At 41.4% G+C, this 26,494-nt stretch overlaps 2 protein-coding genes across 2 annotated transcripts in view; both read right to left on the bottom strand.

The window, feature by feature from the left end:
• The window catches only part of lipeb (lipase, hormone-sensitive b), a 110,680-nt gene extending 98,143 nt beyond the window's left edge, over nt 1-12,537 (bottom strand). The window contains exon 1 of the mRNA XM_083890278.1: nt 12,409-12,537. Within this exon, the coding sequence (XP_083746404.1) occupies nt 12,409-12,499 (91 nt within the window). The 5' untranslated portion in view covers nt 12,500-12,537. The remainder of the gene's footprint in view (nt 1-12,408) is intronic.
• Nucleotides 12,538-17,927: 5,390 nt separating this feature from the next.
• cd79a (CD79a molecule, immunoglobulin-associated alpha) lies at nt 17,928-26,285 on the bottom strand (the record flags this gene model as incomplete). The annotated part of the gene is made up of 6 exons (XM_083896121.1): nt 17,928-18,053; nt 21,535-21,594; nt 21,844-21,959; nt 23,623-23,888; nt 26,163-26,228; nt 26,281-26,285. 6 exons carry the CDS (start codon nt 26,283-26,285, stop codon nt 17,928-17,930), a joined length of 639 nt encoding a protein of 212 aa, XP_083752247.1.
• Between the last annotated feature and the right edge of the window lie 209 nt (nt 26,286-26,494).

Genomic DNA, 26,494 nt, shown 5'->3' with positions numbered 1-26,494 from the left:
CTTCCATTCCTCCACTGCCTATGTCAGTACTTGCGCAAGATGAGTGCCTGTGTGACTCTCATAGAGGGGGCGTGTCTGCAGCACCAGACTTCTGTTGTGAGCGCAATAGACGGTGCTCGGGATAGTTCATTAGGGCTGAACGATATATCGCATTTGCGATAATATCGCGATAGGATCAAGTGCAATTTTCTAACCGCAAAGGCTGCGATTATACGATGTTCACGTGACATGCGCGTGTAAAACGTGATATAAATATAATGAACGAGATCGTCTAACCACAGACGCTGCACTCTGGTCACATGCAGGCTCCCTGCGCGCTCACATGCGTGCGTTGCGGAGGACGGCCCGTTTTTGTGAATGGAATAGGTGAGGGCGGGTCGGTAAGGTGACTATGGAGCTTCGGCCGCTGTCCGAACAGCTGTTCAGTGACTGTGCGCGTCCAAGCGTGTGTGTGTGCGCGTGTGTAGTGCGAACGAGCTTGCGCTAATGTTAAGAACGGGGTTGGACACAACAATAAGCCGTCTACACGATTGAAGACGGCATCTCACCCAGTCAAGATTCTGCACTCTGGTGCACAACAAGCGCAGGTTCAAAAACCTGAGTCGTCTGGAGACACACCTGTGAGACACACCTGTGCCAGCGGAGAGTTTCTCTCTGCTCCGCTTTTTTTTTTGACCCTCATTTTTATTATCGCTGTTTTGATGTTCAATAATGGACCGTTTTGAGCCTAAAACGACGTGGTACACTGTAGAATAGTTAGTTTCCACCCCCGCATTGCTGCGGTTGCTGCTGCTGTTAAAAAAAAAATAAAAAAATCTGAAATTCCCATCCCTAGTTACGCCATATGAACGCACTTCAAAACGGGTTGTGTATATTTTATTTATTTATTATTATTAGTATTATTATATTTAATGACTGTCTAGCAGTTCACAGATGTAAAAAAACTGAGTGTGGTAAAGCCACATATTTTTATAAATATGTGTGCATATATATACATATATATATATATATATATATATATATATATATATATATATATATATATATATATATGTATATGTATATACATATATATATACATATATATATGCAATCTGCACTTTGTGTGACTTGTGACTGACTTTCATTTTAACACCAGGGTTCCTTCTCAGCACTTTATGTTCAGATGTTTGTAAGTTCCAAGTATGCTATTGTGATTGAAGTAGTTAAATTAAAACCATCTATTCATGCATCACCTCATGTCATCATAACAGAGGTCTGTCTTCCAGGAAAGAACAGTTTATTTTTAATGTAATATAGTATTAGCCATACTTATGATGTATTGCTTGTCTTTGTTTAATAATACAGAAGATTAAGACCTTTAAAAAATAATCGCATCGCAATCGCAATATTGGCACGAAAAATCGCAATTAGATTATTTTCCATAATCGTTCAGCCCTATAGTTCATCCACAATTTTTTCTTCTCCTGCTCATAAAGATCGCTGAAGTGGGTGCGCGACAGGATTTTGTAACGTGGCTCAATCACTTTCAGCATGTGTTTAAAGCCCTCGTTTTGCACAACTCAATATGGCCTCATGTCTGCACCTATAAACACAACGATAGCATTTGTGATAGCTTTAGCCCGGTCGGATTGTGCAGCAAGGGGCTGCTTAAATGCTGCAGTGATAAGCGGTTGTTGAGCAGTTGAGCAGACTTTTTGAAACACTACGAATGAATGAAAATGAAATGAAAACTATTATACAGCGACTAGACAATGCAGGAGCACATAATATGTATAAAAAGTGGATTTTGGGTCATATAAACTCATAAATACTACGCAGTGTCCCTTAATATTTTATATATTTTACATTTTATATTATGTTACTTTACACTGTAACATAATAGCCTTTTTGGCTAGTTGTTCTTGATTGCACGTAAACCCTGAGGGGGGAAATCAAAATAATAATAAAAGGAAATATATATATTTTTGGAACAACTAATTATTGTCCTGTGCATATGATTTGTAGGGCTGTAAAGATTTTTTTTTTTTTATGGTGAATTTCATAAGGAGGAAAGTACCACATGCTAATAGGGGTGTTTTACAGCACCCGTGCTTCACAGGTAGCCTGTCTTCAGAGAACACCCCCCTTGTCATTTTGAGCTTTTCATGTAAGGCTACAGTTAGTCCTGCTGTCACATCCATGTCAAAGACATCAGCAGTGTGGCAGCATTTTTCAAAAGTAGATGACGGTAAAAAAGTGGAAATGGAAGGTTCCGGTTGCTCCGTTCGTTTTGAGTATGAACATATCAGAAGTATTAGCATATTTCTATGTTTTAGTCTAATAATGGTTGTTTGGTTTTATAACTGCAGGCGCAACTGCCCGCAACAGCGGCAGAGTCCCGAGGTCTGTTTGTGTCTCAGCTGCGAAGCTGCGCTGCGCTGTTCAGTCTCGCTCTGTACTCCTCAACATTTATTGTGCTCATATTACTACTTATTTTCAGATATCACAGGCTATGGTATTGCGCAGATGAACGTAATGCAAAACGCTGTCAGAGCCGTCAGACTCTGTTGAACTCCAGCCGCGGCTGAGAGTCTTTTCAAATTAAGAGCCACAGCCGCACATGTGCTTTGCGGGTGCGGCTCTTTTCAAAATAAAAGAGCCGCACCCGCAAATAACCCCCGTCGATTAGTCGATTTTTACTCGAAATTTCAGGGCTTTAGTCGACCAAGTGTTTCTTTGATTGATTACAGCCCTAATGATTTGGGGGGTGGGGAATCGGTTTAAATCGGCAATCTGATTTTTTGTGATTTTTTTTAGGCCATATCGCCCAGCCCTAAGATGCACGTAAAAAATGCAAAATGCTGTCAGTGCCATCAGACTCTGTTGAACTCCAGCTGCGGGTCTTTTCAAATTAAAAGAGCTGCACCTGCAAAGCAACACGGCGATAATCAACGCCATTTTACAGTCCGTCCTCCTGTCGCATCCATGTCAAAGACATCCGCAGTGTGGCAGCATTTTTGAAAGGTAGATGACAGTAAAAAAGTGAAATGCAAACTTTGCAAGCAACAGTTTGCTTTTCACAGCTCTACTACATGGCATATCATTAAAATACGGTAAGCTACGGTTGCTCCGTCCGTTTTGAGTATGAACATATCAGAATTATTAGCATATTTCAATGTTTTAGTCTAATAATCGTTGATTGGTATTATAACTGCAAGTGCACCTATTTGTGGTCTATTTGTGTCTATTTGTGTCTCAGCCGTGAAGCTGCGCTCTTATGTTCAGTCTCGCTCTGTATTCCTCAACAGTTATTGTGCTGATATTACTATTTGACATAGTACATTATATTCGGATATCACGGGCTATGGTATTGGGCAGATGAACATAATGCAAAACGCTGTCACGTTGCGGGTCTTTTCAAATTAAAATAGCCGCACTCGCAAAGCAAATCAGGCATATATTATTATATCAGGCAAATGGACAATTATGTAAATGATTTATCATTGTCGAGGTGAGCTGCTCAATATATCGTGATATTGATTTGAGGCTAGGGCTGAACGATATATCGCATTTGCGATAATATCGCGATATGATCAAGTGCAATTTTCTAACCGTAAAGGCTGCGATTATACGCTGTTCACGTGACATGCACGTGTAAAACATGTGATATAATCGAACGAGATCGTCTAACCACAGGCGCTGCACTCTGGTGACATACAGGCTCCCTGTGCTCTCACATGCGCGCGTTGCGGAGGACGAGTCACGGCCCGTTTTTGTGAATCGAATAGGTGAGGGCGGGTCGGTAAGGGAACTATGGAACTTCGGCCGCTGTCCGAACAGCTGTTCAGTGACTGTGCGTGTCCAAGCGTGTGTGTGTGCGCGTGTGTAGTGCGAACAAGCTTGCACTAATGTTAAGAACGGGGGTGGACACAACAATAAGCCGTCTACACGATTGAAGACGGCATCTCACCCAGTCAAGATCCTGCACTCTGGTGGACACAACAAGCGCAGGTTCAATAACCTGAGCCGTCTGGAGACACACCTGTGCCAGCGGAGAGTTTCTCTCTGCTCCGCTTTTTTTTTTTACCCTCATTTTTATTATCGCTGCTTCGATGTTAAATAATGGAGAGTTTTTTGAGCCTAAAACGACGTAGTACACTGTAGAATAGTTAGTTTCCACCCCCGCATTGCTGCGGTTGCTGCTGCTGTTAAAAAACAATCGACTCTCAAAATGTCTGAAATTCCCATCCCTAGTTACGCCACATGAACGCAATTCAAAACGGGTTGTGTGTATATTATATTTATTTATTATTATTATTATTATTATTATTATATTTAATGACTGTCTAGCAGTTCACAGATGTCGAAAAACTGAGTGTGGTAAAGCCACATATTTTTATATATATATATATATCTGCAATCTGCACTTTGTGTGACTTGTGACTGACTTTCATTTTAACACCAGGGTTCCTTCTCAGCACTTGCACGTTCATGTTTGTAAGTTCCAAATATGCTATTGTGATTGAAGTAGTTAAATAAAAATCATCTATTCATGCATCACCTCATGTCATCATAACAGAGGTCTGTCTTCCAGGAAAGAAGAGTTTATTTTTATGTATTGCTTGTCTTTGTTTAATAATACAGAAGATTAAGACCTTAAAAAAATAATCGCATCGCAATCGCAATATTGGCACGAAGAAACGCAATTAGATTATTTTCCACAATCGTTCAGCCCTATTTGAGGTCATATCGCCTAGCCCTATCAGAGGGTCTCATAATCTATGACACCCATGGTAGAAGCACAATATTGAGGATAGCTGGCCAGATCAACAGTTCTTTCACGTCAGAGAATGAAAGGAGCTGTATTGTTGTTTCCTTTATACACACAGTCTATCGCAGAATCCTGCAAACTCGTGTCCATTCAGGATTATCGCGTGATCTTCCATGAATACTGCTGGCTCCCAAGGCACCGCTACGTTACCGCTACGCGCCCGGTGGGGTTTAATACCGGACAAAGGACGGTGCAAAACCGCGCAGCTGACGTTCCGCTGCTGTAACACGCCCGAGGGAAATCCAGGGTTACTCCCACACCCAGTCTCTAGTCTCTTTCTGCCTCTCTGTGTATGTAAGTGGGGAGGGGCATGAGAGTCAAAAGTATGTCATAAGCTATGTTTCATGAACACAAATAATCGGAATAAAAGCCTGATTGGAACAAACGTGTGTCATGTAAACATATTAATCTGGAAAATTTCTTATCCGATACAAACCATTCGGGGGGAAAAGCATTCGGGGCAGAGTCGATTGTCGAGGTCCATGTGTCGAATCTTTTGTCGACTTTTTTTTTTTTTTACATCAGCAGCAACAGCAGCAATGCGGGGGTGTAAACTATTCTCCACTTTACTACTTCATTTTAGGCTCAAAAACATGGCTGTAATGTCCATTATTGACCATCAGAACAGCGATAATAAAAATGAGGGGCAAAAAAAAGACTCCGCTGGAACGCGTGTGTCGCCACTCGCCAGACTCTCCAGTTCAGTGATCCTGACTGGGTGAGATGCCGTCTTCATTTAGCGCTCGTGTTATATCCCCCACTCCCGTCCTAAACTTAAGCGCAACCTCGTTCGCACTGCACGCACACACCCAAACGCTTGGACGCGCACAGCCACTCGAGAGAACGAGCCGGTGACACGCGCATGTGAGAGCGCAGAGAGCCTGGACAGCAGGATCACTTTTCGTGCACAGCTTCTTTAACCTCCATGGTCGTGAACTTTACGTGTTTGTGACATTTCAACTTTTTTTACTATAAATGTTTTTGTCGAGGTGCGCACGTGTCGATTGTCGATCGATTTGTCGGCAAAAAAGTCCCATCCCTAGTGGACAGCTAGGGGACGAGATGTAAAGGATGGAATTGTAAATTCCAATTGGAATAAATCTTTTTGGAATGAAGAAATGTTGTTGTAAACATAGCTATAGAGCCTGCAATGGGGTGCATTAGAGGTTCCAGACCAGAGCTTTCAGCAGGAGTATCAAGTTTTTGTTGAAAAAGTTGAAAATCAGGTATGCACAAACCAGTCACGGGTGAAAAGAGTGCTGGGACAGGGACATATACTGTAGCTTTGAGTATGAAATAGCATAACCCAGTAATTTAAAGTATAAAAGGAAGCAAGCTACAAAATGACTCATTTAATATGAAATTCAAGGGGAAGCCTTGCCTGCATTTTTCCAGTGCGAGTGTTGTGATCTTGACTAGGATATTTTTAAGGCCTGGCTCTGTGCTATTATTCTTTATCGGGAATAGACACACCTATTCTGGTGAATCATGATGTCAAAGTAAATCTAGCTCTAGTTTAACAGAATTCATAAAGAAGGGAACAGTATCATCGGACAATAGCGTCATCTATTGACGCTATTGGTTTTTGAACTTACCAAATGCCGTGTCCATAGCAAATCTGGCTTAAAAATAGCTTATTGTGAGCACAAGCAAGAGGAAGTGGCAACAGTGGGGATCTGTGGTGTCAAGCTCAGGTGGCTTTGACCCTTCTCCCAGTCAGAGCGCCGCAAGGCCCAACATACACATGAGGACAAACTGGAACAACAGGAAACTAGCAACAATGAGCCTCTACACTTAGGACAGATGAGGCGTCCCTTTAGTTTTATTATGCAACACATGAAAAACAAAAAAAAAGAACTGTACATATGATCTGACAAACACGGCATTTTAGGAACCTCACATAACAAGTAAGATTATATAAAATCTAATCTCATTATACATGCTTCACCTAAGGTTATTTAGGGCCCTATGATTTCCGTGTTAACGGAATCGCGGAATTGGCCAATAAAAACGGAATCTAATGTTAAACACAGAATATCGCGGAAATTGACATAATGTGACTGAAATGCTGCCATCGTGAGGAGAAGGAACGTTTGTCTGGAGAAATGTTCCGGGGAACGCTCATTCGTGGCACCACCCGTGCATCTCCTCACAAACACTCACCCTGCCAGGGTCTCCCCCAGTGCGTGTTGCTTGTTTATGTACTTTATATTAGGGATGCACCGATTGCCATTTTTGGGGCCGATTCCGATTTCCGATTTTTTCAAGAAGTTTGACCTGCCGATACCGATTTTAGCCGATTCCGATTTAAATATTTTTGCATATTTTCTTTAATAAAACATTTTAACATAGAAATACAATCAGTTCACATCCAATATCCAACTAAAAATACAAAAACAAATCACTACCTGTATGTGTAGTTTATTTAAGTTTAAACATATTTCACAACATATTACCTACACACAAATACGTAAATGAACTAATGACCAAGAGCTCAGAGCTCACTCTCTCTCTCTCTCTGTCTGTGTGTGTGTGTGTGTGTCTCTCTCGCTCTCTCTGTCTCTCTCTCTCTCCCGCCCCGTGCCAACAATGCCTCGCACTCTCTGCGCACACAGGTTTAAATGACAAACAAACAAATGCTGAGTGCTGATCAAAAGTTTTGTGCAAGTGATTTAAGGTCCTGACTCTTGTCCCAAATATGACAGGCTTCATTCAGTGATTGAAACAAATATATAAACATTAATGAAACGTTTACATGCAGAGCACCCACTCGCAAAGCAGACAGCTGCGCCGCTGCGCGGATGTTGTGTAATCAAATACACCGGTATGGCCGTATATTAAAAATTCATATCATAACGGAAAAAAAACAGTATTAGGTGTGAACCGGTATACCACCCAGCCCTACACTCTACTACATGTGCGTGTAGTAGGGGTGTCACGGTATGAAAATTGAACCTCACGGTTATTGTGACCAAAATTATCGCGGTTTTCGGTATTATCGCGGTATTTTTTAAAAAGTGTGTGAATATGTTCAGAAAGCATTGATAGTCCTAAAAGCTATGCATTTTTAATATGCTGGCGGTGGGCGCTGCAGCTGTACTATCATGTTAACATTATTGACACAGTATTGTGGGTCTTAAAACCATAAACTTTGTGTTTGAATTAAGGTTGTTTTATCGCTGTGTGTTAATCCTAGTTTGGGTGTGACGATCTCACATTCCAGAGCTTTTGTTGCTTTTTCAGCCAATCAGCTGACGATCACGTAGAATACACATGGCTAATTAATATGCAGCTCTCACGCAGAGAGAGCGAGAGAAAGGGGAGAGATAATGCATAGAACTTTCCTGTGCTTATGTGTGCAGTGTGTGTGTGCAGTGCGAAATTAAAGCGTGATTGTCATCAAAGCAGTCATCAACAAAAGCTTTGTTTGACAAAGGAAGGCAAAGAGAACATGACACTCATTGTCTGTGGCTGAACATCTTCACAATGACAGCGAATGCTCAGAGACTGCTGGTGTGTAGACTGTAAGCATTGTAAGCTAGCGATCTTTATGCTCACTTGCACGTGTGTTGCTGATGCTGCCCGATGCGGGTGCATTTTGATCGGCTCATTAAAATCGGAATATTCTGACTGATCGGCCGGTCACCGATTTCGGCCGATCACGTGAAAATCGGCCAATTCCGATCACTGGTCGATTAATCGGTGCATCCCTACTTTAGATACACTTTTTTTTCTAAACCGCGGAACAAGTGCCCTGGGCCCGTATGTAACCGGCGAGCGTCCCCTTGTCCAGGTGCCGATTGAAACTCAAGTCACACCATCAAATACGCCATTAATACGGTTATATTGTTATTGTCAATAAAGATGTTATATTTAGGAATGCACCGATAATTCGGCGGCCGAAACACGGCGAGTAAACTGTGGAACATTGCCTATTAAATGCTGGAAAGTCTCTTTGCACAAAATGAAACTTATGAACTCCCCGTGACATTCACTTCACACCAGAGAACATTCTCTCTCTTTGAACAGTTAACTAAAGACATCGGCTCATCTGATGCATCTGTTATTCCTAGGGCCCTATGATTTCCGTGTTAACGGAATCGCGGACGGAATCGCGGAATTGGCCAATAAAAACAGAATCTAATGTTAAACGCGGAATATCGCGGAAATTGACATAATGTGACTGAAATGCTGTCATCGTGAGGAGAAGGAACGTTTGTCTGGAGAAATGTTCCGGGGAACGCTCATTCGTGGCACCACCCGTGCATCTCACAAACACTCACCCGGCCAGGGTTTCCCCCAGTGCGTGTTGCTTGTTTTTTTACTTTATATAGACTTTTTTTTTATACACCACAGATTTTTCTAAACCGCGAAACAAGTGCGCTGCGCCCGCATGTAACCGGCGAGCGTCCCCTTGTCCAGGTACCGATTGAAACTCAAGTCACACCATCAAATACGCCATTATTACGGTTATAATGTTATTGTCAATAAAGATGTTATATTTAGGAATGCACCGATAATTCGGCGGCCCAAACACAGCGAGTAAACTGTGGAACATCGCCTATTAAATGCTGGAAAGTCTCTGCGCAAAAGTGAAACTTATGAACTCCCCGCGTCATTCACTTCACACCAGAGAACATTCTCTCTCTTTGAACAGTAACTAAAGACATCAGCTCATCTGATGCATCTGTCATTCCCTTAATTGCAGCGTTGTAGGGGTAATATTACGTGTAGAGAAATGATCCAGTCGGATACGGAGAAGCGCACGGAGCAGGAGAGGGAGAACAGTACAGCGCAGGGGCGGTGCGTAGAAATCTGTCTGCACCAGATGAGGGGGCACTACTACTTTTTTTATTTATGTTAATTATTTTACTTTTAAATGTGACCAGCATTGCATGGCTTGTTTAAAGATTCACTGGCATTTACTTAATTAGGATTTAACTTAAAGGGACACTGTGTAGTTTCTATGGGTTTATATGACCCAAAATCCACTTTTTTATACATAGTATGTGCTGCTGCATTGTCTAGTCGCTGTATAATAGTTTTTGTTTCATTTTCGTAGTGTTTCAAAAAGTCATGTAAAATAACATGGTCGCGAGCCACTGTTGCATTGCCACTGTTAGCAGCGAGATGCCATGTTTCTACCGGAGCCTTTATAGACAAACGCGAGAGAACAAATCAAGTGTCGCTTTACTCGTAGTGGAAGTCCCGCCTCCTCTCTCTCCGCTTCATCTGCTACGGCCGCGGTAGATCGCCCTCTCCCTGACACGGAGAAAGACGACGAGGACGGCATTTGACCGGCTGAGGACACAGTAGCGCTAAGGGAAGGGAGGGGGTGAGCAGAGGAGCAGTTCTCTGTTGTAAATTTCAGCCTCTCCTCTAGATGTCACTATAAACTACTTACTTCACCTTTAAGTGAAAACAATTGAACAATTGAGAAGTCAGTGGATTCAAGAAGAAAGTTGCATTTCAGTGGACATTTTATTCACCGACACAAAAAGCACACATTCTATGGTGGTAAAGTAAGTATAATAGGTAAAAAAAAAATGTGAACAGAAAAAAACGGAATTTGGAAAAAAAATAAAACGGAATTTGGAAAAAAAATAAAACGGATTTCATAGGGCCCTACATTAGACATATGAGATAAGGGCTGAAACAATCTATGTTACAGAGAAAACTTAATGGTATAAAATTTGCATTCATTCATTTTCGGTAATGTCATCACACTTCTCTTTCATACTGAGGACTTGAAACAGATCTGATTCATGTCACTTTCTGTATAGAATGTATAGTTATTTTAAAGTCAAAAGCTTCATTCAAAATGTCATGTTCAAAGCCACTTTTTAACGTGCAATAAATTCCATTTGTTTCAAGTTTCAAGTCATGAAATAATCATGCTTATGCATATGATACTTTCAGTTCAACAAGACAACTCACTGAAACAACTGATCAATCGTATGAAAAAAAAAATCAGGGCTGCAACGAAAGATTATTTTCATAATTGAATAATCTCAGTTATTTTCTCGATTCAGCAACAAATATTCTGGTCCATAAAATGGTGAAAAATGTCTTGTTTTGTCCACAAACCAATTATTCCGTTTTAAAGATCAACTAGCCTACGCTATCGGGGGCCGACAGCAAGGGGTATATCCGCGAACTTGTCCAATCCTCAACTTTGCAATATACCGAAAGTATACGCACTCGCACCTGCCACTAACTGTTTTAATTATTAATAAATTCAACAAAATAACTGTTAAATATTATGATATAATGCTGACTACACTTTATACATGTTCAAAGTATCCATATAAACTCAATATTGAACACAGAATACCTGAACTCATAAATGTCTCTCTAGTTTTTAATAAAACTAGTTAACCTATTATACCTTGTTAAATATTATGAATATTAAAATGCTAACCACACCTGCCATATCTTCTAAGTGTCCAAATTTCACGAAAAAGTATAAACTATGTTTATTAAAGTTCATGAAAAAGCATACAATATGTTCAAACTTTCCATTCAATGCATTAATAAAGAAATGGAGGCTAAACTATTTTGTATATGATAATTAATACATTTATATTATAATGTAAAAAAGATATGAATAATATGCTAAATACTAAATAAATCCATGATATCCTCAATGTGTCCAAAATTTGAAGCAAATACCTGCAATACTTTGGAAGATACAGGCGAAAATGTGTTTTTTATATCATTAATTAATTAACTAATTAATAATAATGGTAGACAGCTCAAAATCAATAGGGATCGTCTACAGGGGGTATGTGGCCCATAAAAAAAATAAGAAAATTTAATCTCAAACGCCTTTCCAGTTATCGCGTTAACGGCTAAAATATGCGGAGGCGCGAGACCGATTCCATAATATCCGCGCGCGTTTCTCGCGGATATAATTAGTTATATGGAAAAAAGGAACCAGAAAATGTTCACATTTAAGAAACAATCAGTGAACTTGTTTTGATGACAAAAAAAACACACAAACACTCATTAATTGATTATCAAAAGCTGACAAAGAATCTAGTCATCGAATCTTTGCAGCCCTAATCATAATAGTTGATGGTTGATTTAGTTATATTCTGTGAATTGCTGAAGCATGTATATCACACACAAACACACACACACACACACACACGTTTCCCCCCACCTTCATATGATCCCCCTCATGTTGAGATGGTTCCGGACACACACACACACACACAAACACAAACACACACAGTTAAACTTAATACAATGATAACAGTACTTTCTCTACTATAACTAACGGTACACACACTGAAACTGTGACTGAGCGGATGCGCGTCACTACAGGCATGAAAGGGAAGGAGGTTCGTCAGGAACAGCTTCTTCTTTTATCAGCCCGTCCTGCGTTTTTACGTAACTCAACTCTCATATGACCTAATGAGGCTGAGGCAGACCCTGCGGGCTTAAACGCTACGTGTTCACTGAAGTAGCAAAGGCCAGCTAACGTAGCCGCTAACGGAGGCTAAATATGCGGGGTGGCGTCACAGAGAACATCAAAGAGAGCCGGTGTTGAAGCGGAAAACAGCGGCGGCGCTGTGGAAAAACTCACTTACCCGCTGGACTTTCTTTGTATTTAGACGAGCGTCTTCCATTCACACCGTTCTCCAGCCTGCTACTCCCACAACCCTTCTTGTTCGACGCCATCTTCGCCCACTCTGGACACGGGCTGCCTCTCCCGTCTCCATACCTGCCTGGGAGCGCTCATGATTCCGCCCACAACGAAAAAGGGAGCCAATGAATGGCTGCGCTGCAACTCGCTAACCAATCATGGCACGGAAAACATCAACAAGCCCCCGCCTACTTTGACTCTGTTGCACAGCTTCAGAAAGGAAAAGTTGGGTTTATTAGGCCTGGCAAACTCGATTCTTTTTAAAGATTCAGATTATTCTGAGTCACTCACTCGCCAAGAAAACTCAGTCTTAGCCCCATTGGCTCTAACTACTAACATAGTAGAAAGCACGGACTCACTATTTCAGATCTGGTATTTTTGAATCTGCGATGTTACTGGCTTTATTATGACAGCAGTTTTCTGCAGTGTTTCCCTTTGATGAAAGTGGAGTTAATAAATGATGATGGACCCAGACTTTGGCTACCAGTGTAGTAACAAGCATTAATTTTAAAGTGGCACACATGAAAAAAGAAACACACATTTAGCCACGCATAGGCAGGGACATAATAATAGATTTAAAAAATGCGAAATGTGCAAATAAATGACAAAGTGACCAAGAATGCAAAAAAAAATGCAAAATGTGCAAACCAATTTAAGCTAGACCAAGCATACACAAATCACTAATACAAAAAGCAACAAAAATGCAAAATGTGCAAATTACTAGAACATTAATACAACAACAATAAAATATAACAATTAAATATATTAACCCTGTAAGACCCACATTAAGAAAAACCTAAAAAAAAAAAAATAATTAGAAATTGACCTCTCAGATGTTGTTGGAGGCCTTTGATGCAGAAATCAAAAAAAATTTCGAGAAAAAAAATGTTTATGTACGTTTTTAGAGAAATTTTGCAACTTTGGGCTCCGGTGGGAGCAGAATTTCTGTTTGTACTCACTTTGTCTGAACAACAATTCAGAAAAACTAAGGGTTCATTTGCAGGGTTGATTGCTTACATAGCCCCATAAACGTATATAACATTAAAAATAATCACACATTAGTCATATTTTTATGAAATCATTAAATAATTTTGACTACCACAAAGACCCAGTGTTGTAAAATTGCAACAAATATGTAACAAGCTCTAAATGAAATTTGATGCATCTATTCCACAATTACTAAATATGTACATGCTCTAGACCACGTGCCAAACTCAAGGTCCCGGGGCCAGATGTGGCCCGCGAGGTCTATACTCCTTTAAGGCGTGTGTTGACCATAAACTACATTTCCCACAATGCATGGTGATTGTGTCATCAGTGAAGTGACAGCATCCCGCCAATAGTTTGCAGTGTATCATTGTATATGCATCATGCGATGAATGAAATTGAGATTGAAATGTCCACTTATGATCCCAAAATGTTCAGGAAGAGAAAGATAGATGCAGATGGAAGGCATTTTCAAGAAAGATGGGAATGCAAATGTCACGATCCACACTCTCATTCACATTAATACGCATTCCTGTTGCATTCCAGTGTTTTCCCTGCTGCTCTGTCTTCTCTCTCTCTGCAGGAGGTGTGAAAGAAATTTCTCTGGAGTCATCGGTGTTGAATAAATCAAGTCTTTACTGCATGCATGAAGGAGAGACCCTGTCACCAAGATGGTCTAAATGTTCTCTGACTTTGCTTCAGGGAGCTCGAATATATATACAGTCACATCAAAGCAAGTTACAACAAGACAACACAGTTTGTTTATGACCCACAAATGTCATCCTGTGCACATCATGCCGACCCCTGCTTTACGATCCCATCATTTGTTCACAGCTTGACTGTTGGTTAATTGTTATCTTAAACAACATACAGAAAGCCTTAAGGCCACATTATACTTCTCCGACTGCGTATGCGTAATCCGTCTGCCGGACACTCGCTGCAATTTCCCGCCCGATCAGTAGGGGTCGCTGCGAAAGATTGTTGTGCTTCTGGCTACAGTGAGCAATGGCGTCCGAGAAAGAAAGAGAGAGAAAGACTGTTGTTGTTGAAACAGTGGCCGTTTCTCACTTTTCTTTGTGACGGAACGCAGTTTTAAGATAATTTGAGGCGAGAAATTGGCCATTTAGAGTCTAAACATGTGCTGTGTGTGTTAAGATATGACGTATTTATAGTTCGGCAGCGGCGTTATCGGCGGGGATCAGCTCCGCCTCTGTCAGGACGCCCGGAGCGCACTGAGAGCCGGCACAGAGCAGCTTCGCTCGGCCTGTCCTGAGGACCAATCGTAGCTCTTGCCGTCTCCGTTGTCCCTTGACGGAGTGACGGACACTTAAAAAATATTCCGTGCACCCGGAGACGACGCAGAGGCTCTTCGACAGGTTCTGCGTCGACGCAGAGTCTCTGCGTAGCCTACGCAGAGCACTTTACGCAGAAGTATAAATTGGGCTTTACACTAAAACCATCCACAGGAACAGGAAAACAATTTATTTCCAACATTCCTATCTTTTGACACAAAGTGTCAACATAATTTATTTGGGAAATCACATGGTTTTATCAATTAACTCTTTACTGCAAACATATTGGTATAGGCTAATGTTTTTCCAAGTCTCAGAATACAGAAAGCAACAAAAGAAAAAGAAAACAACAACATAAAAACAAAACAATTTTTCCAATCCGGTTGTTCAAAAAATTGTCTCTTTTTTTTCTGATTAATTTCTCTGTGGTTGTGAATTGTTTATCCATGTTCATCCACACACAGCTTCTACCTCCTGTAGAGTTGGATTGACATTTAGCTGTAGGTGATTGTCCTGCTGTGTGTCTCTGAGGGAGGAGTGGTGCAGACACGGAGTGTGGACAGCACATGGAGAAGGCAGATTCAATCATAAACACACTTTGGATAACTTTCAGCACAAACACATAGTCTTCAAGACACTCTTCAAATTACTCACAGAGACACTCTCACACAGACACCTCCCTGGAAAGATACTCATCATTCTGTCCTCCAGGTCACCACGTCTCCTGCCACTCGAGAAGACACAGAGGTTCCAGCGAATCCCACCACTTCTGGGATCACTTCCTCCTTCCGTCTCCTCGTCTCCAGCGGAGCTGCCGCTATTTCTCCGAGGACCTTCCCGTGCTCTGGAATCTCCTGCCGCTCTCCGTCTCCTCCTGCCGAGGCGCTGCCTCTCTCCAAGTATCCACGTTGGTCGCTGAGGACACGTTCCGCTCTTCGTCTCCTCCAGCGGAAGTGTCGCTCTTCTCCAGCATTCTTTCGCATATCCAGAGACTCTGAACAAACACCACCAGCAGGAGTGAGTCCGTTCCTTTGGAACACCAACTCGAACTTTGCTTGCCACAGTTCATTCTCTCACTGGTACAGCACATACTTACTTCCGGTATTAGCTTCTTGTTCACGTAGGCTAATTAAGACCTTTAAACGTACCTCCTGTGTCCTGGAGGTACGTGTTTGTGCTTCAAGGAGAAAAACCGGTATGTCTTTTGTGTTATGAGGCGGTGTTGGTCGTCAAGGAGTACAATCTACGTCGGCATTTTGACACCAAACAAGGAGCCAAATATGCCAAAGGCAAACTGCGATCGCAGCGGAATGTGTTCACAAAAGCCAAAACCAAAAACGTTGTGGCAGTGAAAGCTAGCTTTATTGTAGCTGAAGAATCACCCTTGCTTCAAAGTCTTTTTCTGAGGGTGCGTTTACATTTAGTTACATTTATTCTGTCTTACATTTACATCTGGCCCTTTGAGGGCAACTATTATGCTGATGTGGCCCTCAGTGAAAATTAGTTTGACACCCCTGCTCTAGACATTGTAATAACAACCAAAAAAGACATTTTACTTACTTGAAATATTGAGAGGTTGTGTGCGTTCATGGCCATAAAGCGGGACTTTACCATCCACTAGCATTGTGAGACTGAACAATAGAATCCAATGACTATGTAAATGTGGTTAAAAAAACCAAAAAAAAAACAGATAAAATATAACAGATTGTTTTTTTGGGATGTCTAAAGGTAACATTGTGATTTTAAAACAGTGGGTTTTACAGGGTTAAATACAAAAACAACAAACAAGCATGCAAAATGTGCAAATAATAAATGCTAAGAAAAAAAACTAAAGAACTATTTACATGACAAGGAGTGCTCCATTATTATTATTATTATTAGCCTATTATTATTATTAGCCTATTTAACAACTCTACCGACGTAATTTTTATATGCTACATCTATACACCAAACCTAGGCCTATTACCTAAGCATGCTATTTCAGAAGTGAAAGTATGGCTTTTGTTGTGGATTTGCTGTTCAAACTGACTTGTGGAGAAATAGCCTACTCTCGTCTGCTAGGAAACAGATCCACTCATGACAACGTAGCCGGCTGATTCGCACAACTCGACTGACTCAAGAGCTCTGTTACCGACTCTGCAGGAAGTTCCTATCTCGGACTTGAGTTGAATTGTGGAGTTGTGGTTGCCTTCGAAATTGTAAGTTATACAACTTTTGGCAGCTAAGATGGCTAGCACTATTAGCTAATGTTGCAAGATGTTTGTGTGTGGAGCTGTTTATCATTTTAAATTAAATTGTAGTATGACTCAACTGATCCGGGTTAATGATGCTAGAAACTCGCGACTCATGGGTTAATTTAAAGACACGGGTGAAAGATCTGAATGAGTAAGGACTCAACCAGCTCTAGGGTTTATCCCATTCAGCACAGATTTGCATGGGAAAACACTTTATGTAGAATTAAGAGGAACCCTTGAATCTTTTTACGCAACTTTATTCTGAGAACACTCACAGGAATGGCAAAAAGCAAAATACATTGTTATATTGTGAAGTCATCAACAGCCACGGGTGTTTCAAGGCTTGTTGGGGACTCAGGGAAAGGGGACACGGGGCTGGGCCCTACAAAAAAACAACTCTCATTGAAGTCTCATGTTTTTCCCGGTGTTTGTCCTCTCTTTGTAACTAAAAAAGTCAAAAACAAGAAAGAGAACACCTTGTCTAATATTTTGCCCTATTGCTTTCAAATTTGATTATGTCCCCTATCAAAAATTGTCTCCTTCACCAATACCAAAAATAAGTATGGAGAGGCCGTTCATAAACATGACAGCTTCGCAGGCAGTTGCCTGCTTTTGCTACATTGCATTTACATTGGAACTTGGAAGTCGAAGCTGGAAGTGACGTCCCCTCGGAGTTTCTCCAATTCTCTCCAGAGAGAATATGGGGAAAAAAACATCAGATGCAGATGCACATCAGATGTTAAATATGAAAGTACATATTGTCTATAGCCTTATCATTCCCTGACCATGAATTCATTTGCTGAGGAAGATCATGTGCTACTTGAAAAGCTTATATTGTCAACTCTTGTTTCTAAGCTCAGAAATTGACATACATGAAGCAGATTGAATAACATATTTAAAAATGCTGCAGGCTAATGTGAAAAAAACTAAGCTTTCATAATGGATTTCTTTCATGGTTTCTCCAGCTGAATCTCCTCCTCTGCTTCCATAAAGTTGCACACATCCTGGTAAGGGCCCTGAGCCTGGGGACGCTCGATCTGGTCATATGTGGCACAACAGTCGTCCAGATTCAGCCCCTGGTGTGTGAGATGAGCAGGATGGAAATCAAGCAAATCAGACAAACAACTGCAACGTTTTGTTCATATTTTGTGTCACACATTCCATTTTATTCTTTGGTCTTCTTATCAAGGAAAATGACTGGTTTTAGTGTTGCTCACACATGCCTGTCGGAACATGTCTGACTTCACTTCAGCATGGATGGCAGCATGGATGGATGGATGGATGTTCAGTAAAGGTGGTGATATTAGCTCAAAAGTCTATCACAATATTCCATAATTGTATTGCATAATGATACTGGTGACCACAGAATTTAAAAAATAAAAACGTTTGTGTAACTATGGAACGATATATAGTTAGATGCTAAATTAATCTAGAAATAACTCATAATAAGTTTATATTAAGTGTCGGGCCGCATGACATTGATTTGGGGGTCGCATGTGGCTCACTGGTCACGAGTTGATACCTCTGCTCTTGGATGATAACATTGTACATAGTGCTGCTTTTGTAGTAGTGATTTCTACTCTCTACAACCATGGCGATCATGTGTATTTGCACACTGCGCTGCACATCGTTACTTGTAAGTGATGAGAGAGAAGAGCATGGAAAATGTCTCAGGAACTTGTTGGAGCTGAAAAAAGAACGGAAGAAAGCAGATGACGACAAAAGAGAGCAAGATAAAGGTATGTTTGGTAATGTAACATAATAGGAATGTCAAGGTGATTGATGAGGAAAGTCATTAAATATCTTTCATATCCATATCGACCTATTTGCATGTAAAAAAAAAAAAAAACATATTTACAGCTAGTTAGCCTGCTAGCAGTAAAGTGGAAAGAGAACTTGGCTTGTGACGAAGGGTTGCTGGTTCGAGTCCTTGCCAGGTCAAGGGCTGGGGTTTCCTAGATTAAGTTACCCAATCCCTGTTGTTGTGGAGCGGCTAAGTGATATAATCGTTCAGTTTATGATACAAGCGTGAAAATTGGCATGAGCACTCTCCATGAGTCACTTGACAAGAAAATTGTCCAAGATATTTGAAATTTCAAGATGGTGGCCATTTTTCAAGATGACCGACACCGTAGTGGAGCACTTAAGCGATACAATTGTTTCATTGGTGATACCAGCATAAAAATTGACATGAGCAGTCTCTGTGGGTCACTTGAAAATAAGCCACTCTAAACCACTTAAAATTTCAAGATGGCGGCCATTTTTCAAGATGACCGTCAGTGAGTGGAGCAGTTAAGCGATACAATGGTTTAATTGGTGATACAAGCATACAAATTGGCATTCAGTCTTTGTGGGTCACTTGACAATGAACCACCCTCTGCTACTTGAAATGTCAAGGCGGCAATTTATTTCAGGATGGCTGCCGCCCGCCCGCCATCTGGATCTTTAAATTATACATTTTCTAATTTTTCACATACGACCGGTCCAGATTGGTAAAACCTCTCAGGAGTTCCCTCCCACTGGCATTGCTCTCAGAGTTCACAGAGGTACACAAGCTCCCTTACCACGACAAGGTAAAAGTCGCAAGGGACGTTTTTTTTAAATACTTAAAAAAAACAAAAGAAACAGGCACATTTCTAGCAGGGGCAACTACATAGGCTTGTGCAACTGAGTCCATATCTGTAGCATTTACACTTTCCAGTACATGCCTTGGTGCACCCACATTTTGTCAACTCCCAACAACTCTGCAATAGGTGGAAGTGGAGTCCAGAAGACTTTCCACTCCTCGTGCTGTTTAACCCATCCCGTCGGAGGGGCTTGGCATTTGTGGCTGATTCTTCAATGCCTGTCCCCACACATATCCAGCCTCATAAGAAGCACTTTGGCATGCTCTTTGAGTGCTGCTTGGTTTGGTGGGATCAAGTCATATTTTCTTTGCTTTCTGGCAAAGAGATCCAGCCTGGCCTCGTTAACAGTTGTGTCATTGCTGGACCTGTCGTACATTAACACAACAAATCTCTCCAAAGCTTGGAGGTCACTGTCCTCCACTGCAGAGGGACATTTGCTGAGTCTTGCAAAGGTCTTTGAGACCTCATCACACACGTCCCAGGTCTTCCAGGCAGACTTCTTCGATTTGCCATGGAAGGATGACACAATGTCGCAACCACTGTAGGCATGGAAGAAAAGGATACCATGTGTTTTCTCTGGTCCTATGGCTGAAACCACCTCATGTTTTGGGATCCATCTGGTCTTCTCTTTGCCAAAAGTCACCCACATTTCCTCAAGGCCAAGTTGCATCAAAGAGGGCATAACAGAAGTGGCTATGATTACACTTCTGGGTGTCCTAACCCTTTATGCTTGTATCACCAAATAAACCATTAAATCATTTAATTGGTCCACTATCGCCATCTTGAAATTTCAAGTAATTGTGGGTGACTCATTGTCAAGTGACCCACAGAGACTGCTCATGCCAATTTGTATGCTTGTATCACCAAATAAACCATTATATCACTTAACTGCTCCACTAAGGTGTTGGCCATCTTGAAAAATGGCCTCCATCTTAAAATTTCTTGTCAAGTGACCCATGAAGAGTGTTCATGCCAATTTTCACACTTGTATCATAAACTGAACGATTCTGGCATAAATCGGCACTTAGCCGCTCCACTATTGCTCATTGTTAATTGGACACTCTAAAATCATCCCAGCCACAAGGGGCCACATCAGTGTACTCCTTGTGCTGGTCCCAAGCCCAGAATAATGGAAGGTTTGCATGAGGAAGAGCGTCTGGTGTAAAAAAAAAGTATGTGGATCATCCATTGTGGCGATCTCTAGAGAGGGCGAAGCCAAAACACACACAAAAGAAAAATGCTAGTTAGCCCGCTAATTAAGCTAATATTTTAACTTATGTGTAAAAGTGAGTTTGAATTATGGCCAATTTGCTTCTTACCGAAAAACTTTATGCTGATAACGGTCAGTAGATTTCCATGCACAGTTTAATCCAGCTAAGGACATAGTCCGACTAAGACAGCCAATTGGACAACTTTGCAGAGTCTGAGAAAATCCTTTTATTGGCCGTGTATGTCTGTCTCAGTTTCCTGTTGACCTTTACATCACAGAAAAACAAATAGTGAGATGGATTGTGCTGTGGTTCTGTATGTTTTGTACACACTGTACATTTTAATAGTGAAAGGTCCAAAAGTGGTCCTTCTCTGTAGCTTTCACCGAGCCCTCACCAACGCCATCATGTTGTTTGTTCTTTGCCAGCAACAGAACTGCAGTTTATATGTCATCTCCATCTACTTCCAGGTCACAGACCGGGGAGGAAATTTGGGTGCATAAACAGAACGCCAAGTCCGACTCGAGTCTGACTAAGCATATACATGCAGGAGTAATTGGACTCATGTGGAACATGTGGAAGAATAAAAATAGCAAAGATGCAGTTGCTATGATATTTACATGTTATATTGCTTCTAGAATCACTGGGTGAGAACAGACTAAATAACATTTTGCTTAGGACCCCATAAAGGCTTGGGCTGATCCTGCATTTAAAAATCTCACCTGATATATGTTTTCCTCTTCCTTTTCTGCTTTCTTCTCTAGTTGTTGTAGTTTCTTTGACTGTGGAGATGAAGCAGAAATTAGTCAAATCTGTGTCATAACTCCCCTTTGAGGCAGGGCAAGATAAACTATGAGAGACTAATACAAGTATGTGGGAGGAGCAGTCACAGCAGGACTGGCCTCACAAACTCTAGTAATTTCTGTGATGATGTAATAATCCCTGGTGTCCTCATGAGTGATGGCAGTGTTGTGAAATGCTGGGAATGTGCTACACGTGTTAGTGGAAAGAGAGAAATGTGATGTTCTGACCTTGAAGAGGAGGTTTGCAGTTGGTAAGAGCATACACAGTAACAGCAGGAATCCCTCAGCTGTCAGAATCTTGTTTTTGGTGCTTTCACTGAGATTTATTGTCTTCTTCAGTGGCTCTGTACACACAGCGTTAAGAGGTCAAACAACAAGAAATTTTGAAAGATTGTAATCATAATAAAATGATCATGGATGAAAATGATCTATCTATCTATCTATCTATCTATCTATCTATCTATCTATCTATCTATCTATCTATCTATCTATCTATCTATCTATCTATCTATCTATCTATCTATCTATCAGATAGACCAAGTTGTGGCTGTGTGTCTCTGTGTGTCTGTGATGGGCCTATCTTGCTGATCGTTAGTCAGATCACCCTAAGATTTTGGATATGGTTTTCGCATGGCCCGATGGTGTGCATCCTTCACGATTTTTGGAGTAATTTTAATTTTCGCTGATTTATCACGCTACACTTTTGCTGATTGTCAGAGTGTCAACAACGGGTAGGCAGTGTCTCAGCAGCAACTGTGCTGTCTGGAGCAGGGAGGTGGGAGGGAAGAGGCTTTCCTTTGGTGCAAAATTTACAAGCACATGTAACTGCAGATTTTGCATGCGCACACAAAGTCACAAATGTGTAACCGAAGTTGTACATATTTTTTTATACGTTGTAAACACAAAATAGGGGCTACGGGTTCACAAATCCTTGTTACAGGTACACAAATCCTATCCTGTCCATCACAACTTCCAAGAGTCATGCACTCGACACTTTTGCTCCAATCGTTGCGGTGCAGTTGGTGCAAAACACATTTGCACATCCGTGTTTCATAATCTGAGAACATGCACAACATTTGTGCATTTGTAAACCCAAACGTGAACTAATGCATCAGAAGTTGTGCATCTGTGAAATATTTTCTCATTAATAAAATTCTGTCGCTATGATCATTGAGCAGCAAGTGCTCGAATCTGCTTCTACGAGTTTCAGCTGTTGTTTGACAGATACTTTTTCACCTGGCTAGGTGGTATAAATGGTGCAAAAGGATTTGTAACTTGAGCACGTTGAGCGACAGCATATTTCAAAGTTGTCATATTTCATGAGAAACGGGTTAGAATTGACTGAGTAATGACAGTTTTAAAATCACCCTCATCTTGATTTTTCCAAACCTCCAAATCATCAATTTTAACATGGGAGTCAAAGGGAGCTTAGACCAGAACTCTCTGAACTTTTACGTGATTTTAGGAATAACCGCAAGTCGTATGAAAATAAAAACAACACACAGGGTTAGACAACAACCATAGCAACTTTTGATGTTAAAAATGTTTGTTAGTAGGAAATTGTGGGCAGGAGAGGAATTTGTTTGGAGATTTTTGTGATTAATTTTCTGGATCTCAGCAGAGTGGCACTAATGGACACAATACACACCCATTCTAAAATGAACAATCTTCAAAAAAAAAGTACAAAACTTAAACTATGATTGTGGAAAAGCGTAATATGTATCAAAACCTTGAATTAGGTGATAAAAGTCCCAAGTCTTGTGACCCGTTTAAAGTTCACGTTTCTAAGTGACCATTCCTTATCAAACCGCATGTTTTGATATAACTTCTGTGAGGGTTTTCTCAAAGCTGCGGGACCGGTTAGGCGGCAAACTTTTGGCGGAAGAGGAAGCAGCGGAATAAACGCGCAGTACGATTACAAGAGATGCTTGCTCCACAATGCATTCTAGCCAGAATGCATTGCGGCGCAGGCAACTAATAAAAGAATGCAGAGACAGGCAGACTCACGGTAGACCTGCAGGTAGGTGCCATAGGAGAGGATCTTACTGGTGTTGAACCAGCACTGGTAAAGTCCAGTGTCATTCAGTCGCACTGACCCCAGAGTCAGTTTTCCACATTGTGAACCACCTTTGGCTGATTCTCCCACACTCACAGACGACAGCTTCACACTGAGTGGACCCACAGTTTTGCCTTCATATTCATAAGTTCTGACCCAAGTCAGAGTGGGTTTCTTGTCCTTTACACCGATGGTGTAGCAGCACTCAAGCTCAACGCTTTGAAAGACATGCACGCTTGAAAAGGGAACGTCGGACTTTAGAGTCACCTCACTCTGTGCTGTACCCACTGTGGAGGAAATGTACAAATCATACAAAGGGAGAAGCCGATAGAAGGAGAAGATAATTGAGTCAATATTTCCTAATTAGGTTGCATGTAATTACAATGGACACATGAGATTTTCAGAGACAAAGAACTGAGCTGTACAGCAAAAATTATGTTGGCACACCCATCTGCTCTGACAGGAGACGTGGTTCACTGGACCGGAACTTAAAACAACTACAAATAAATAGACTTTAAGTAAAAGAATATAAATACTACAGGATAAACAGGAGTAATATGTACCAAAAAAAAAAATAAGTTTTCAATAAAAGATCAATAAATGTATTCCAATTTTAGCCATTTCAAATAGAATAGGATAATTTTAGATATTTTATGGCTGAGTACAAAACAAAACAAAACAAAATCATTCTTACCTGCAAAGCTGCAGAGAACAACAATGATAGTTATACCCATTTTTCTCTCAGTCTGAGAATAAATAGTTTGACACAAAAAACTTTTGACAGTTTCTCAGTCGTCTGTCACGCTGTGACTCTGCTCTTCTGCTGCTGTTCAGGATTTACACTTGAACGGATTTGGACCAGCCCACACATACACATTTCCATAAATGTTATCAATTTGTGAACAACTTTCAATATTTGGCAGTTATTTACTGCATGTTAAAATAGTGTATTAACATTTGAACACCAGATTTTACATATCACCAGATAATACTCGTCAAAAAATAAAGTCATTTTTTTGTCCAAATTGTTTTATTTTGCCTAAATCTCATCATGACGCCAGGCATGCGGAGCTTTTGAAAATTTGAGGTTGAAATTGGGCTTTCTGAGGCTTTTAGAAAGACCATCATGGTGAGTAATTATCTCATGAAGTAAAGCCCAATTTATACTTCTGCGTAAAGTGCTCTGCGTAGGCTACGTAGAGACTCTGCGTCGACGCAGAGACTGTCGAAGAGCCTCTGCGTCGTCTCCGGGTGCACGAAATATTTTTTAAGTGTCCGTCACTCCGTCAAGGGACAACGGAGACGGCAAGAGCTGCGATTGGTCCTCAGGACAGGCCGAGCGAAGCTGCTCTGTGCCGGCTCTCAGTGCGCTCCGGGCGTCCTGACAGAGGCGGAGCTGATCCCCGCCGATAACGCCGCTGCCGAACTATAAATACGTCATATCTTAACACACACAGCACATGTTTAGACTCTAAATGGCCAATTTCTCGCCTCAAATTATCTTAAAACTGCGTTCCGTCACAAAGAAAAGTGAGAAACGGCCACTGTTTCAACAACAACAGTATTTCTCTCTCTTTCTTTCTCGGACGCCATTGCTAACTGTAGCCAGAAGCACAACAACCTTGCGCAGCGACCCCTACTGATCGGGCGGGAAATTGCAGCGAGTGTCCGTCACCACGACGCAGAAGTATAAATGCTCGAGGCGTCTCCGTGGTGACGCAGACGGATAACGCATACGCAGTCGGAGAAGTATAATGTGGCCTTAAGGGTAAGTAACTCAAAACGAAAAAAAACCAAAATTAATTATTAGTCCAATTCTGTAACATTGTTTTTGATCTAATTGTGTTGTTATGGCTCGGACTGTGTGTACTGACATCACTAAAGTCAAGGCATTGCAATTATAGAGCGTGCCCCTCATCTGGTGCAGGCCTTTTTTTCTCCACACCGCCCCTGCTAACTCTGCTCTTCTCTCTCTCCTGCATTGTGCGCAGCTACAAGGGGGCTCTGCGTTTCCAACTCAGAATGGATAATTTCTTTATGCACAGTTTTATCCATATGTGACAAATACAAATTGATCTTTATGATGAGGATCGAGTGCAGTCACGATGAAATACAGGTGATCCAAGTAGATCTTAGTAAAACATGTTGACAGATTCTCAAGAGCGCACATTTCATTCATCATCTCTCAAAGAGAGAGAGAAGAGAGTTCTGTCGTGGGGAGTTCATAATCTGCGCTGTTTGCAGCCAAGTTGTCACGATCCACATTCTCACATTCTTCCAGTATCCTCGTTTTTGTTCTCTGCTGCTCCGTGTCTTTCTCTCTCTCTGCAGGAGGCGTGGTTGACCCACTTTCCATGATGACGCTGGTGATTGCCTCCACCTGCGCAGCTCCACCCTAGCTGCCTCTGATCAAGAGGACTCTTAAGCCGGAGCTACGCTCATCACCAGCGTCAGTTCGTTGTTTCGCTTAGCTGGTAAAGACGTTACTTACCTTGCTGTTAGAAACTTGACTCTAGAACCATATTCACTGATCGTTCTCTCCAGGTCGCCACGTCTCCTGCATCCGAGAAGACACGTAGGCTCCCGTGGATGGTCACTACTTTGCTCACCTCATTCTATTCCCCCTCCAGTTCACTCTCACTCGGTTTCATCCGCTTCACCACCTGTGCCATTTGTTCCTACCCCTGAACGATTTTCAGGGGAACTGAACAAATGTGCTAGCTTCCTTTTTTGTGTTCGCTCATCTTCGACTTACAACCCGCTACGTACCCATCAGATCATGCTAAAATAGCGTTTGTAGTCAACCTCCTCTCTGGCAGAGCC

This window comes from Microchirus variegatus (assembly GCF_963457635.1).
Source record: "Microchirus variegatus genome assembly, chromosome: 1".
Taxonomy (NCBI): domain Eukaryota; kingdom Metazoa; phylum Chordata; class Actinopteri; order Pleuronectiformes; family Soleidae; genus Microchirus; species Microchirus variegatus.
This window is presented reverse-complemented; position numbering and strand designations above follow the sequence as displayed.